The following is a 12,062-nucleotide window of genomic DNA, read 5'->3' as shown; positions in this document are numbered from 1 at the left end:
CTGAGAGTAGATTTGATTGGAGGAATGAAGAGACAATTTTGGAACCGAAAGAGGAAGTTTGCTGGACTCTGTGACTAAGAGGAAGGATGATCTTTGTGAGACCTAGACGAGCTGTGTAACGCCTGACGTGTTCTTGCTCTGCAGGGTGATTTCACCTGGAACAGCATGTCGGGCCGCAGTGTGCGGCTGAGATCTGTCCCCATCCAGAGTCTCTCAGAGCTGGAGCGAGCCCGGCTGCAGGAAGTGGCTTTTTATCAGTTGCAGCAGGACTGTGACCTGAGCTGTCCCATCACCATTCCCAAAGGTAAGGCCGTGTGTGCTGTTCCACCAGGGAAAGCTGTGAGTCAGACGTCTGTTTTGCCCAAGCTGCAGACTCATCTCACACCTGACATTAACACAGGAAGGAAGTGACAGCTTCTTGGTTGTCGGCTGGCATGAGTTTCTGCTTTGAAAGACATGTTCAAGGAGGACAATTGACATGTCGACCAATATGTTTATTCAAAGGGAAGGTCAGCTTGAGGTATTAAAAGGGAAAGCCATGTGTATCTCACTAGTCTACATAACTTCAGAACAGTCCATTGAAAAGAACTTTCCAAAAGGTCAACTTCAAGGACTCACACTAAAACCGTGTCTATTTCAGCAGGATTTCAAAATAATCCGTTGAAAAGAATGTTTTCGCAATCTATTAAACGTGTCATTTGACCTTATGCTAACCCGGAATCAGGGATTATACTCAGGTTAACTCGTTTTTATCGTCTTTCACCTGGCATGTCCATGCTGAGCCATTCAGGCCTGGTCATCTGAAGTTTTCACAGATACAGGTCCTGATTCTGGTAAAGATAAGACGCATGTATTTGAAATCTTGTCATCTATGAGGTTGTGTTTTTGAATGTTTACCCTCGGTCCTTTATATTTGGTGGAAGTGTGTAGCACAAAGGTGACTTGTTCTTTTAGTTTCTCAACAAAACAGAAATGTTGTTGGCAAACCTGATTTGTAGTGAAGGGAATGAGGACTCTAAAAAGTTCTATGAAACCGAGATTGGATGTACATCAGATAAGATACCAGGGAACAAACATTCTTTGTAGCTTTGTTTTTCAATCCGGTTAATTTGATGTTTCTCTTTGTCCTGCTTTTTAAAGACTCCACTAAATAAATAACCTTTACCAAACAGACAGTTTTATAAAAATTGTCTGCTGGAAGCTCTGTCTCCATTACTCGTTTCCGAGACTTGTGGTTCCCAGCATATTCACAGAAATATTTGCTCTGTTGAGATGTTCAAAGACGTTTGGGCTATGGGAGTTATTTTGATACTTTCTATCAAAATAGGAACTAATGATTTACAAATAATTTCTTACTGATGGAGGAGAGAAGGAATCGTGTGGCTGGGTAGAGAGAAACAGACATCAACGCACCCAAGAGTTCTGAAGCTCTTGTTTGAGGTAGACGATTGTAGACATCAACCGAGGTCCTTCAAATCCAGGACCAGTGCTGAGTGCCGTGATGGCAGTTTTGGTCCAAGGGTGGCCACTTGGTTCCATGTGAACCCTCAAGTCTGACCCGAAACAGGGTCAGACTCACTGTGTGAATAATTTATTCAGGAAAAAGCAGTACAGTGGCCCCAGCCTAGACCCTCAAGAAATGATGACAAGCCTAATGAGACAGTGGGTATGATGAAAATGAAAACATACTCGAGCTCATGCTTCTGTTCTTTGTCACTCTAGGAGGATCATAGGGATTTGCTTATGGGTACCTGTTTGGAGACCCCTCTTCCTCCGGAAGGCTGGTGCTTCCGGGGTTCAGAAGAATGAAGCCTGGCATATTCCTCGGCTCCCGGGGTTCCCCATAGAAAGGGAAGAATCGAGGAGTGGATGGTGGGGGAGTGACCAAAGTGACTCCCCAGAGTGACTGCAGGGCTGGGGTCCAGAGCACCTGCAGAGTCTGACCTCTCAAGCTCTAACGAGAGGTGGACATTAGCAGTAGGGGCGCAGAGGCAGGCCGATTAGAAGGCGCCGTCAGCGAAGTAAAAAGCAGTGCCATCTTCTAGGAGTGAGGGTGGTAAGGAAGTCCTGGAGCCTTGAGGCAAGAGAAGAGGAGGGGAAGAGAGGGCAGCCGATGGGCCTGCGGTGTTGCGGGATTGCAAAGCAACCCGAAAGGTCCATTTGAGGCTAGTGGCTGGGAATTCAAATTACAAAATAAACATCCTGGCAGTAAACATAGCTAAACCGGGACATACCACTTTGCACTTTAAATTCCCAGCTCTGGAGAATCCAATCTCTCCCCAAACTTGGGATTTTCTAGTTGAGCTCAGTGATGGTGGAGAGGGACATGGCCATTGTAAGGACATCAGTGGTAGGCAGAAAACTGCCCTCCCAAAGATGGCCACGTCCTCCTCCCTGGAGCTCACCAGTTCCCTCGCAGGCCCCCAGATCTTCGCAGATGTGATCAGTCAAGGTCTTTGAGATAGCAAGAGGATCCTGGTTTATCTGGGATGGCCAAGGCTAAGCAGTACAGGGTTACTGGAAAGCAGAGAAACTTTCCCGGCTACGGCTGAGTCTGAGAGAGCCAGGACTGTTGGAGGAACCGTCAGAGCGAGGAAATGGATGCTCCTGAGAGCCCTGGAAGGGATACAAGCCTGCTGGCGCCTTGATTTTAGCCCAGCGAGACCTGTTCCAGACTTGTGACCTCCAGAAATGTCAAATGATAAAATTGAGTTGTTTAAGCCACTAAGTTGATGGTTGTTTGTTACAGAAGTGGTAGGAGACTCGTTAATCCAGCGTCCACGGGAGTGATGAGAATTCCAGACCGTGGGATCTCAGTTGGATAAGAAGAGGAGTTAGGAATAGATACAGAAGTCTTTATTTTTCTTGAATAAGAAGAATCAGTAAAGCAAAGATGTCAATTATGTCATTGATGAGCTATAAACTGAGTGTGATTCCAAAAACCACACCAGAACAATTTGCTTTTGGATCATCACTAAATTGTTCTAAACATCTAGACAACTAATTGTGTACGAGTGGGCAGGGGAAACCTGAGAAAGAGGTCAAGTGGAGAGTGTCCCTACCCATTTATGAAAATGTCATATGACTAGAGCAATTAAGAGTATTATACTGCTGCCGCATGGGCAGATCAATAGAAAGCAGCAGAGCCCAGAAATGAGCAAAAATAAATACAGCAACTTATGACGTGGTAAATACTACTTTTTTTTTTGATCAAGGGGAAAATGATGGATTATTATTAAGTATTAGTGACAGTGAGACAACCGTTGAGGAGAAAAGGTTGGACTCTAACCTTAGTCCTTACGTCAAAGTAAGTTGATATGCAAGAATTATTAGAGGATTTTTTTCAAGATTTTATTTATTTATTTGACAGACAGAGATCACAAGTAGGCAGAGAGGCAGGCAGAGAGAGAGAGAGGGAAGCAGGCTCTCTGCCGAGCAGAGAGCCCGATGCGGGGCTCGATCCCAGGACCCCGAGATCATGACCTGAGCCGAAGGCAGCGGCTTTAACCCACTGAGCCACCCAGGAGCCCCTAGAGGATGTTTTTAATGAAACTGTAAGTGTGCCAGAACAAACCATAAAGGGATATTTATGTATTTTTACACTGGAGAAGGCATTACCCAGAAAACATAAAGAGAATGACACGTGTCACTGTGTTGCGTGGCAAACAAACAGCACATCTGACCAACTAAAGGCTAACTTCTGTACTGTATACAGTTTTATTACAAATTAATCTGGAAAAGACAAATAATTAAAATATATGCAAATTATGGGCAGCACACAGAAAAAGCAATATAAATGGCTGAGAAATGTTGAAAAAGGTGCTCACCCTCCTATGTACGAAAGACACGCAAGCGAACCACCAAGGAGGGTTTTTTTTCCCTCTTAGATTAGGATGGCTCCAGAAGTTGGGTGATAAACTTGATGGGAAGACAGACACTCTCTGGGGCGCCTGGGTGGCTCAGTGGCTTGAAGCCTCTGCCTTCAGCTCAGGACCTGGTCTTGGGGTCCTGGGATCGAGCCCCGCATTGGGCTCTCTGCTCTGCAGGGAGCCTGCTTCCTCCCTCTCTCTGCCTGCCTCTCTGCCTACCTGTGATCTGTCAAATAAATAAATAAAATCTTTAAAAAAAAAAAACGCAGACACTCTCATACTATTGTAGGGGCCACTCTTAGGGTAACTTACAAGGCAAATGGGCAACAGCTTACTTATAAATGGCTCCGCTATCTTACCTCACAGATACACCCTTGTGTTAGCTGAGGTGGGCTAACTTTCTGCGCCTTAGCATGACAGAAGTTTCTTACTCAGACATATGTCCCCGGCAGGGTGGCAGTGGGAGCGGGGAGAGGGACCAAAGCTCATGCAACTATTCGGGGGCCTAGGCTTCTCATGTCTTGTGACTGCTTCCTCCTCGAGATCCATTCGGCCAGGAAACAACGCAAACTAAAAACTGATACTTATGCAAACCTTATAAAATGACTGATAAGCTTAATTCACTATCCCTTCTAATCTTAAGCTGTTTCAAAAAAGGACTTTTTTCAGATTATAGTTTTAATATCTGTAGAGTTAGTTTCATTTAAATTCCTTAAATAAAAATTCCACTAATGAATTTCTATAACTAGTCACATGTCTAGAAATGGTTTAAGCGACTAGAGTACCTAGAGAAATCTTCGATGGTAGCGATCAGGAGGTCTTTCGGTGGGAGGGATGCTATCTGTGACTTCCCTGGGAGCCTGAGTTTCCCTCACGGAGACAACCGTGGCATGTTTTTCCTCCTTATCAAAGGCTGCTCTCGGCATAGGTTTTGGAATCGGACCTCCTAGTCTGTATATGGCCCAATCCTGAAGAGCAGAAGCAGGAAAACAGATGCGGGGAGCAGAGTCACGAAATTCAACAACACCTCAGGCCTGCGTGAACTTTTCATTTATTCACAGCACATCAACAGAGTGCTACTTACCTGTCAGATAGCGGGTTAGGCTCAGTTTAATACAAATGGTCTAAGGCGGGGGTCAGCCACTGGCCTGCTGGTCCTACCCAGCTCCCCAACTGTTTTCTGTAAGTGAAGTCTCCCGGGAACGCCGCCGTGCTGTTCCACGTATACGTCTCGTCTCTGGGGCTTTCAGGCAGCAAACTCAGACTTAAGCAGTGACAGCCCCTATGTCTCACGGGCTCAGGTGTTTACTCTCTGGCCCTAGCGGGCAAACTTTGCTGTCGACGGTAAAATGAAAGGAAATGACTGATTTCTGCCACAGTCAGAAAAGCATGTTTCTGCAGGCGCTGTGGCATCCCTTCGTTCTGTCAAAAACGAAGTATTTGAAGCCGAATAGTTGTTCCACCAGACAGAAATGCTTAATGCGTGTTGTCTGTAGTGCTCCTCCCCGCCCCCCGCGTCATTCAGCCAATTTCTGATAGCACATTCGAGAAAGGCTCAGTTTATGTATTTGGAGAACGGTGTCATGGGCTGGGGAGTTGCTGACGGTCTCAGAAAAGGTGTCTTTGTGATTTCAGTGTGGTTTGTGATTTAAGTGTTGATTTGAAAAAATAAGGGCAACCTGATGGACAAGAAAACGGAGCTTGGGTGTTCATGTACCAGCCCTGGACGGGAGGTCTGACTACCCCCTTCACACGTCGTTCTTGCTGGCAGAGTCCAGGGGAGAGGCGATGTGCTGGAACTGTTTGTCAAAGCCTTCTGTGTAAGTAGAAATGAAAGTGAGAACTGGGGCAAAATCCACCAACTCCCCTGGAGTTGGAAACGTGGAAAGGAAGTCAATGCCGCCCAACAGAGCAGTCAGAGAATAATAATGGCAGACCACTGGGCTTCGAGGCGCTCGACGCAGATCTCTGTGGCGTGAGCTGCCGAGCTAGGTGTGTCTTTCATGTGTCCACACTCACCTTTGCTGAGGCCTCCCAGAGGACTGTGATGCCCCCAGGGTCAGCCTCTGCCTTAGTTCTCTTTGAATCTGGAACACCAGGTAAACCACCCACTTCTCTGCCCGATTCCACCGCCTCTCCGCAAATCTTTGAGAAGTGAATGAACGCACACAGGCACCTCTCCTTTCAAATGAAGCTCCTTCCTCTCCTCTTCCCTAACTCTCCAAAGGGCATTGCCCATGCCTTTCTCTCCTTTTCCCCAGGAGCCCCAGGAATGATTTTGAGATGCGAGTGTTTCCCTGTTGCTTCACCCCATGCCCGGTTTCCGACTTCGGTTGATGGTCTCATAGCATTGATGTGAGGTTCAAAAGAAGTAAGACCCATGGTGATGCTTCACACACCTCCCGAAACTGACGCGCTCTCAGGGAAAGTGACCTGTCCCCATCTCCGGCATCACTGTAGTCAGCACCAGGTCGCTTCGTCTTGCATCTGCCCTCAGCTCGTCTTTATATCTCATCTCAACGACAGCCAGAGGTCCCGCGCCTGCGTCCCTAAATTCGGGGCTTCTCTCTTATTCTGCCTACCACACCTGGAACCATTAGAGTGGTCTTCAACCACAGAATGTACTCCTTTCTCAGGGAAAAAACAAGCAAACAAACAAGATGAAACAAAACTCCTGGCCTCCTGTTGCCAACTAACGTCATGATCCAAGCCATTTACTGTACTGTTGCATAGAAAAGAAAAATCCGTTTTGCTTGCAGCCTCTTCTGGGAATGTACCACAGATTTATGCGCATTTGTCTCAGAGCACTAGGTTTCAAACTCTTTGTCCAAACTCTTTGTCCACCATCTACCAGTGAGGGATACATTTTACTCCTCAGTCCAGGAAACACATGAACCGAATGGTGCTCATGTTTATCAGAGATACACTTCGATGTTGTCTCTAATGTTCTCTCCTGTCCTCTTCTATATGATTCTTTATCCTTTCCTAAAACACACTCATGTGACCCACTAAATTTTCCTTGAGATTCACTAAGGGTTTGTGACCCACAGTTCAAATAATGCAGTCTTGGAAGGAAGATGGGATAGAGGAAGGGGCAATCAGGAAGGGAAGAACAAAAATGTCAATGTGGAAAACTTGTAGTTGTTCTTTGCTTTGGCTCCTAGGGCCCTGGGAAGGTGGATGGGACATTTTTTTCTGTAGGGCCACAGAAAGGGACCAAGGTTGACCTTGGCCTAGGCACCTAGTCCCTTCTCGGTCCAGAGCCCAACCGTGGACGGCCAGCCAGGAGCTTCCTTGTGCTGCTTCACGGCTCACTCTCTCTCTCTCAATACCAAACTAGGCATACAGCCCGGAGGAGGTAGATATGTGGGGCTTTAGCTTCTCAAGAGGTAGAAGGCTTTAATGAAGGCTACAATATCATGTCAAAGGTAGTCCATGTCCTCTAGGATTTCCTAGTCAGTCAATAGAGAAAACACAGATCCATCAGTTACATGGAAAGAAAGAACAGTGGATGGCATTTATCCACGATACCATTGGTGACACTTAGAGATAGGAGCTGTCTCATCTACCTAGCCCAGCAAAAGCTGGGAATGACAGAGCAGTTTCTCTGCAGGCTCCTCTGTAATTTTCTTCTTGGATGCTCTCCTCCGCACACCTGGGCTTAGACCATGTCAAGTTCTCCCATGTACGCTGCTGTGTGATTCTGTTCTGCTGCTGAGTGACCAGCCCACATGATACCAAGTGGTTCTTCGGGCCATAGGCTCTGTGCCTTTGTAGTCAGAAGTGGTTTCCTTTATGTTCTCAGACCATAGTTTTCTATCCAAGGTCTTGTCCCTACTGGTCACGTATACACATATTTATATATCTTTGTTGGAGCGGCAACTATCGTTACACAGGGCTTTGGCATCTTGAACAAAACTTTTGTCACCGCAGTTTCTGAAATACTCTGGCACCTTTCAAGGGTTTGAAGACTACACTATTCTCTCTGGTGGGATCATGATCCAAAAGTAAACCTGATAATTACAAAGAATGTCTCATCCTTGAAATATGAATAGGAACTCCCATTTTTGCTGTTTTTCTTTGTTTCCCCTGGGAAACAAAGGCAAGTAAGTGTTAACTGAAATTGAATACTAAGTGCTTTTAAACCAATCAGGCTTTCCAGATCATTTGAAATGAAATCCTCGGGATGATTTCCAAATTGAATTAGTGGGTGTTTATAAAATTGTTACACAGGCAAAGCTCTGAAAAAGTAGTTTCAGGGGTCTTCACTTAAGATAGGAGTGAACAGACTGCAGCCCAAAGGCCAAATATAGTCCACTGTCTATTTTTATAAATAAAGTTTTATTAAAACACAGCCCCCCCCCCCGTTTGTTGCTGTATTGTCTAAGGTTGTTTCAGTGCTACTGCTGAAGAGTGGAATAGTTTTGGCAGAGACCATATGGCCCACCAAGCTGAAAATATTTACAATTTTGACCTTTACAGAAACGGCTTGTTGGCCTCTGAGTTAAGAGATTAATATTAATTTGATATAGTAATTTATAGTTATTATCTATGTAGTTGATCAAGCATACCATTCTCTTCATTTCAATGTCTTCACTATCTTTATTTTGCAAGTGTTTTTTTAATGATCAGACCTTTGCAACTCTCGATGTTTTGAGTGATGATATTTGTGTTTATGCCTTTTTAAAAAAGATTTTATTTATTTATTTCTTTGAGAGAAAGAGAGAGTGAGGGAGAGCATGAGCAGGGGAGAGGGGCAGAAGGAGAGGGAGAAGCAGACTGCCTGCTGAGAAGGGAGCCCAGTGTAGGGCTCAAACCCAGGACCCTGAGATTCTGACCTGAGCCAAAGACAGATGCTTAACTGACTGAGCCACCCAGGTGCCCTTAAGTGTTTTATATTATATGTATATTTTATTTCTATTATAAACACTCAAATATAAAGTAATATCAGCCATAATATATTCATATCATATTGTACAATATAATTCTATTATATTCACTTATAACTCAATTACCCTCCTTATCGTAGATCCCACCCAATGTACAAACATTCCGACTTTCCAGGGATGTCTTTTTTAGGGATGCCTGGCAATACCTGTCAAGGCTGGTGCTCATAGAAGTGGAAAAATACATCCCACAGCAGAGTTTTGGATTATCCACTGTTAAGATGCTTTGGCTGCAAATTACAGAAACCCAACCCAAAGTGACTTAAATAATAAAGAGATTGATTATATTACTTTACAAGGAGCCCATAGATAGGCTAGTTTTAGGACTCGGGAATTTCTTCTTGGCCATCATGAGTGGGTCACTCTGTTCTTTGGCTGGCTTCCCTCGTCACAAAATGACTACAGCAGCCTCCGACATCCCAGCCTCTATAGCAGCACAAAGAAGCAGAGAAGTGGGGACTCTTCATCAGGTATCTTTTGAATAATAGAGGAGTGTTTCCCTGCCGCTTCCCAGTAGACTTCCCTCTCTTCTCCATCCCCAGAATGGCAACGTCCCCAGTGCCCAAATCCACAGTGGCAAGCAGAAAGAAATCACTGGAATTGGTTTGACCTCAGATTCCTTTCCTGAGCCTGGACTGAGTACTCACCCCAGGCTGCGTGCGTGACCACTGGGAGGGTGAGCACCTAGCAAATCAGGGAAAGAAAAAAATTGGTGGGGGACTTAGTAGGGTAAAGGTGGATTTAGATTAGAAACTATCCGTATACATAATGGCAATGTCATCCGTCATTGCAAAGAAGCAATAGGGAGGAAACCATTCTTCGGTCACATTTATTTGCTTTGGTGTCTAGCATGGGCCTTGGCATAGATCTGTGGCTCAGGAAATATGTGAGAAATTGAAGGCAATGGATTTAGAATTCAATCAGAGCACATTTATGTATACAGTGTTTTCCGTGTTGTGAAGAATTATTTCCCATGTCTCAAAGAATAATCAAAAGCAAGGATGGAAAAGGAAAGGATGAAGACCCTAATACTTTTCCTCTAATTACGTCATTGGTCCTGTAACTGGCTTTGTGAGAGCTGTTTTCATGGGAGCAACTGGCAGAAATTTGGAAGCATTCCCAAGGCTTAAAGTTTATGACTTGAAGATATTTGATTCCCTTCTTCCTTGTTCACTATAAAACAACAGCTGTCGAAAGAAAGTCTGTAGCACTGGCCCCTTATGCTGATCAAAAATCAGACCATGTGTAGACCCTTGTCTGTCTACCTTTTCAACTTGAACTACAAGCTTTGGCTTTAAAACAAGTAATGAAGAAACGTCTTTAATTTGGAGTTTAATTTCCTTAACAATCCAGGGCATTTCTTTGGGATAAGTGATCTTTGTCTTTTTGTTTTCCTACCTGCTTTCTTTCCCTTATGCTCCAGGAAAGAGACATGGCTTAAGGAAAAGACCTGCCAAAAGCCATTTCTCTTGCTCTGATATTTGGAAACTTCTGTCTCTGCAAATATAATGCCTACCTAGGCTAAGTTAAAAGCATTGTTTTTGATTTAAGGAATATGCTGCCAGAAATGCAAGTTCAGATGCCTGGAAAGACAAAAGAACAGCAGGGCTGCTCCTTTGGAACATGGGCTTATAGCTTTTTATTTTCTTTACTCACAGCATTTGAATATGGAAAAATGACAGCAAGTAAAAGATCCTTCTAGGGCATAATTTGATCACGAGTGGTTGTTACAGCAAGCAGTGATTATCAAGAATGCCTTGTTAAGGAGAAACTATCGTTGGGCTTTTCAAACCCATGGCCTCCCAGCCATGTGATGAGCTTCCCTACCTTGTGTTTTGATGGAATAACAAGACATGATCAACAAATCAAATATCTCAATGATTTTCTGTAATAGAAAAACACCTGCTTTAAGGCTCAAAAATGTACAAGCTGTTTTTTTTTTCCTCTTAAGGGAAAATTTCAGAACAGATTACTTTGCCAAAATAATTTACACAAAGCGGAGAAGGCTTCTTAGCATTTAATTTAACGGGAAGCATGGTGACCTCCAAGAGCTGACTCCCTTTACAACAGTGAGAGAGACTCACAGAATGTTCTTGTTTTCTGACCGCAGCTTTGCTAATTTCTCCACCACTTCAACATGTAAACTGCGAGGATTAGTACATTTCACAAGTACTTTGTGGAGCCTCCGCTCTAAGGAGAGGCATCTGTATTGCTTAAGAATGCCATAAATATTTTCTTCCCTAAGAAACATAGACACTTTGGAAACAGATTTTGAAAAATCTAACCCACAGGGTGCTAGCAGGCTAAAGAAACAATGCTTAATTCATTGGGGTTCACACCAAGAAAAATTACTCAATCGCCATGTTTCTACTTGCCTCCTATTACAGTCAAGGTTAATGGAAGAACTGCTAGGGAGAAGGTGATATATAAACGGAAACTTTGACCTTTGAACTTGATTAAATAACCAGCAGTCTATAGCATGGAAGATTTCTTAAAACATGAAAAAATGTATAGTGAGATCCAAACTCGACCAAACAGTGGGACACGTTTGGGCTTGAATACGTTGTTTGCCATGATTTCCATGTAGACTGTTTTCTTCCAGAATTCTAACTTGTCATTCTCTTGAGTCCTAGATCCCACTAAAGAAACTGTGGGGGTTAACAATCTTCTCATCCTTTTTCCCCAATAAAATACTTGCTTGATAAAGGGTTGGATTACCAGGAATAAGAGGCTTAGGATACGAAAGGACCTCCTAGACTAAATAGTCACCATGTGATTTAGTGGGGGGAACTCCCACCAAAATTCAAAGGCCCCTGAGAAGCCTCACCTTGTCCTTTAAGACTGAACGTGAACGTTAGCCTTCCCAAGCAGAGTTGGAGACAGCCTTCTCGCTTCTGACCTCTCACTTACTAGATGCGTCCACTGAAATGTTTCATCACTTCGCTTTAGTGAGTTTTTCATGTATCTGTCTTTGGCACTAAACTCTGTGTCCGTTCACCTGGGTTCATAACGCCTAGCTCTGTCTCCCCTACAGCATGGGCTGTATCGGTGTTGGACGGAGGGATGGATGGAGCAGGGATGGATCAACGTATGGGGGATGGGCCCGCTTTCTGGGGGGACAACGCTGTTTCAACAGATAACTTGTATAGTATAAATTGTATTCCCACGCCAAGGAGATCCGTCACGTTCTGTGGCACAGTATCCGGGATCAGAGAATATTTGTTTGCACACCGAGGCCAGAACGCTG

At 44.3% G+C, this 12,062-nt stretch overlaps 1 protein-coding gene across 4 annotated transcripts in view; it reads left to right on the top strand.

Moving 5' to 3' along the window:
• ARHGAP6 (Rho GTPase activating protein 6) overlaps positions 1–12,062 on the top strand; it is a 502,257-nt gene that overhangs the window by 428,161 nt on the left and 62,034 nt on the right. For all 4 annotated transcript variants that reach the window (XM_045995547.1, XM_045995548.1, XM_045995546.1 and 1 more), the window contains one exon: positions 145–304. In XM_045995547.1, the coding sequence (XP_045851503.1) occupies positions 145–304 (160 nt within the window). The remainder of the gene's footprint in view (positions 1–144; positions 305–12,062) is intronic.

This window comes from Meles meles, chromosome X (assembly GCF_922984935.1).
Source record: "Meles meles chromosome X, mMelMel3.1 paternal haplotype, whole genome shotgun sequence".
NCBI lineage: Eukaryota > Metazoa > Chordata > Mammalia > Carnivora > Mustelidae > Meles > Meles meles.
This window is presented reverse-complemented; position numbering and strand designations above follow the sequence as displayed.